This window comes from Pseudochaenichthys georgianus, chromosome 16, assembly GCF_902827115.2.
Source record: "Pseudochaenichthys georgianus chromosome 16, fPseGeo1.2, whole genome shotgun sequence".
NCBI classification, from domain to species: Eukaryota; Metazoa; Chordata; class Actinopteri; order Perciformes; family Channichthyidae; genus Pseudochaenichthys; species Pseudochaenichthys georgianus.
Window position 1 is genome coordinate 12,105,621 of NC_047518.2, and position 3,279 is coordinate 12,108,899.

The 3,279-nt window shown below is 36.4% G+C and overlaps 1 protein-coding gene across 1 annotated transcript; it reads right to left on the reverse strand.

Moving 5' to 3' along the window:
* Positions 1 to 550: 550 nt before the first annotated feature.
* Positions 551 to 2,372, reverse strand: LOC117461194 (telethonin). The gene is made up of 2 exons (XM_034102972.1): positions 2,070 to 2,372; positions 551 to 993 (listed from the first exon to the last, which is right to left on the reverse strand). Exons 1-2 carry the CDS (start codon positions 2,201 to 2,203, stop codon positions 654 to 656), a joined length of 474 nt encoding a protein of 157 aa, XP_033958863.1. The 5' UTR covers positions 2,204 to 2,372; the 3' UTR covers positions 551 to 653.
* Positions 2,373 to 3,279: the final 907 nt, after the last annotated feature.

Consider the following 3,279-nt stretch of genomic DNA (forward strand, 5'->3'; position numbering starts at 1 on the left):
ACACTGGGTTAGGGTTACCCCTGTGATGAATGGATTAACTAAAGCAGTAGCTTTTCTATAAGGTTGCCAAACATCTCAATGATGTTCTTTTTTTGTTTGCACCATAACTTGGTGATTAAGTGCTGGATATGATGCCATAAATGCAAATGTACTGACTCTTAGAACTATGTGAAATCATAATAAATCAATACATTCCAGGTTTAAGAACTTCATTTCCGGACTGTTATATTCTAACACTCTCAAAAGTGCTGCTGCATTTACCATAGTATATATCAGTTCGCTGAGGCTGCCTTTATGATTGACTTACCACAGGGTCAATAACATTATTATATTTAAAACATACAAAATGTATGTTTTAAATATAATAATTTGCCAACCGAATTAGGAGAATAGAATCCAGTAAATCTCTCTTTAAATCAGTCAACAGCAGTACTCACAAGAACATTACGAGAGGTGTTATTTTTTGGAGTTTGAATTATACTTAACATAGAAAATGAGAAAACAATTAATCAACACTTTCATTTTTCACTGAAAGTCACAGTTAAGCTGATTACATTTAGAAGCACATTTTATTTAACCAACACCAGTACTGCATGTAAACGACAATAACAAAGGCTACGTTATATTTTCTGAATTTTAAATGACTCCTCTCTTCACTCCCTCCTCTGCACCCGGCTGGAGGTTTCCCTCTGCGAGGACATCAGGCTGGAGGCTCTGAAGTTCTCTCCGAGTGGCTTGCTGACGTCCTGAGTAATGGCAGTCACTTCCTGTTTGTCCTCTTCATTATTTCCCTTCTCTTGTATGACTGGCTTTTGTTTAGTTGTGGTATGAAGTGAGCTGCTGGTGTTGGATAAGGGGAGCTGGTGCTCTGCCATGTTTCTGCTGCTGCCCAGCCTCAGGGTCTGGCTGGGGCTCCTCTCCACCAGGAAGTGGATCACCTGCTGCTGCTTGTAACTCTCTCTACGGACGCTGTCTGTCTCTGAGAGAGTCAGCCTGGAACACATTAAGAACACCAGAAAAATGCTTTTTATTAACTCTCTGTAATACACAAAAGTAGAGCGACGTGATCATTATATCTCTTTCAAGCGTTTTCAAATAACTTGTAGACAAGGGTGAAGACTGCTTCTTCACTTCTCTTGCTTAGTTGAAACTTTAAAGCTGGTCACAGTTTTGACAACACTACAAGAAATATAGGTTATGTTTTTTAAATAATTTAAAGGGTAGGCTACCTATTGTTTTTTTTGTCAGATTCATACTTTTTTTTTTACTAGAACATCTTGACATTATTTGTCAAAAAACACATCACACTGTATGCCTGATACCGTACCTGTATGAATGATCTGCTTTAAATGCTCAGTTTTAGTGTGTGTCTCTTTAAGTGTTCGTAATTTCTACAATATCGAACTTTCAGAAATTAGGATATAGGGAACAAACTACAAAATAATCAATGATGTCATTTATTTATGTTTTTCAAACGTGTCCATTGTGTAGAATGACAGCATACTAGTCTCAATCGTTTACACAAAAGTACAAAAAGGCATGATTTGGTCATAATATAATAAATGTACTTACTTAATTCGTAATAATTTGATGATTATTGGAAACAAATATAAAACAACTTTAAAAAACCTGCCTTGCTCTCTTCCAATTCTGACAGCTTAATGCCTGGCCCGTCTTTAATAATTTTCAACAAAGTATTTTCTGCCTACATTTTGAAAAAGGTTGAACATGAGAGGAAGCACAAAGGATATGGGTTCAATTAGCCACCAGAAAAAAGGTTTCAAACCAAACAAGGCGGTGCAGCAGCCTTATGTAAGTGAATCAGTGTGGACTGAAGGTCAAAAGCTCGCCCATATGTTGTGTTTACAGTGAAACAAACACATGGGCTGCTGTACCTTTACCCTTTATTCTGATGAATATCAAATACTGAGGAATGTATCTACAAATATTCAACAGAGTTCACATAAACATAACAGAGAAAATACAGCAGAAAAAACCCAACCTGTATGGCAGTGATCCATACAAACCAAAACTGGAAAAAAGCTGAATTTGATTAGGAAACGACCTACTTGTATTGTGGTCTGGTTTCCAGGACGAGGCTCACCCAGCAGGCTTCGTAGCTCTCCTTCTTCCACTGGTTCTCCTCCTGAATATCACAGTAGGAGTTCACCAGATAGCAGCCACCTCTGCTCACACAGTGCATTGTGGGATTGTTTTGTAAGTGAGAATTTAACTTCTGTGTAAAAAGCCTTTTTCGTGTCCTTTTTCACTCCTGTCTGACTTGACACGCATACAACTCAAAGGAGACAAATACAAAAAGCGATCAAATCATGTGTCGTCGTCAACGTCTGTACCAAGCAGTCTGAGGTGTGAGTGTGTTTGGCGATGTCTTAAATATTCAGCCTTGTTTCTATTTTTACTCCTCTGCATCACTTTGTAGTGAATGTCCTTACTCCAGGCATCCTGAAGGTTGGTTTTCATTTGAAGATGAGCACTAGCTCTTTCTGTAACATGACTCAACCTAATGAAACGCCAATGATTTCATTTATGGAAATTATTTATGTTATATCATTAACCCAGTGGTGAAAGATATACTTAGATAATTAAGTAGAAGTAGCAAAACTAGAGTGTAAACATACCCTGTCACAGGTTAAGTGCTGCTTTTTACATCAGGTTTTAGCATCAATATGAAATCAAAATACTAAAAGTAAGTTATACAAAATGGCCTATTTCAGAATAATATTAGATTACTTGATTATGATAAGTGATGCATTCATTTGTTAATCACTTCAAAAGTGCAGCTTAATTTATTTTGAATTACTTTACATACTACTTGGTTGCTTAACCTATAATAATGCCTCGTAAATTATTTGTCAATTTAAAATTGAGCTAATAATTTAAATCTTCATGATAATAAAAGCTGAAATATAAATGTAGTAGAAAAAAATGGGGTACAAGTATATAGTAGCAAAAAAATTGAAATACTGAAATCATCTATGGCAACATTTCACTTCTACAGCATTTAAGTAAATGTACTTACTTACAACGACTACGACTGCTGATATAAAGAAAGTATTCTATGTTTACTTCCAGACTATGAAAGTGTGCATGTGTTGACAGATATATAACAACCAGTCTGCTTAAATGACATGAATCCAGGGTTTATCCCAGCATGTCAACGAAAATATTCTCCAACTCCTCGGATGTCTCTCACATAGACCGGGGGAAATCAGATCACTGGCTGACAGTCTTAATCCAACTCATTAATCCAAAGAGACG

Excerpts from the sequence above, each read along its gene's own strand:
- LOC117461194 (XM_034102972.1), bottom strand. The coding sequence starts at position 2,203 with ATGCACTGTGTGAGCAGAGGTGGCTGCTATCTGGTGAACTCCTACTGT. Across the intron at positions 994-2,069 it reads GAAACCAGACCACAATACAA|GCTGACTCTCTCAGAGACAG; the intron begins GTAGGTCGTTTC and ends AATGTGTTCCAG.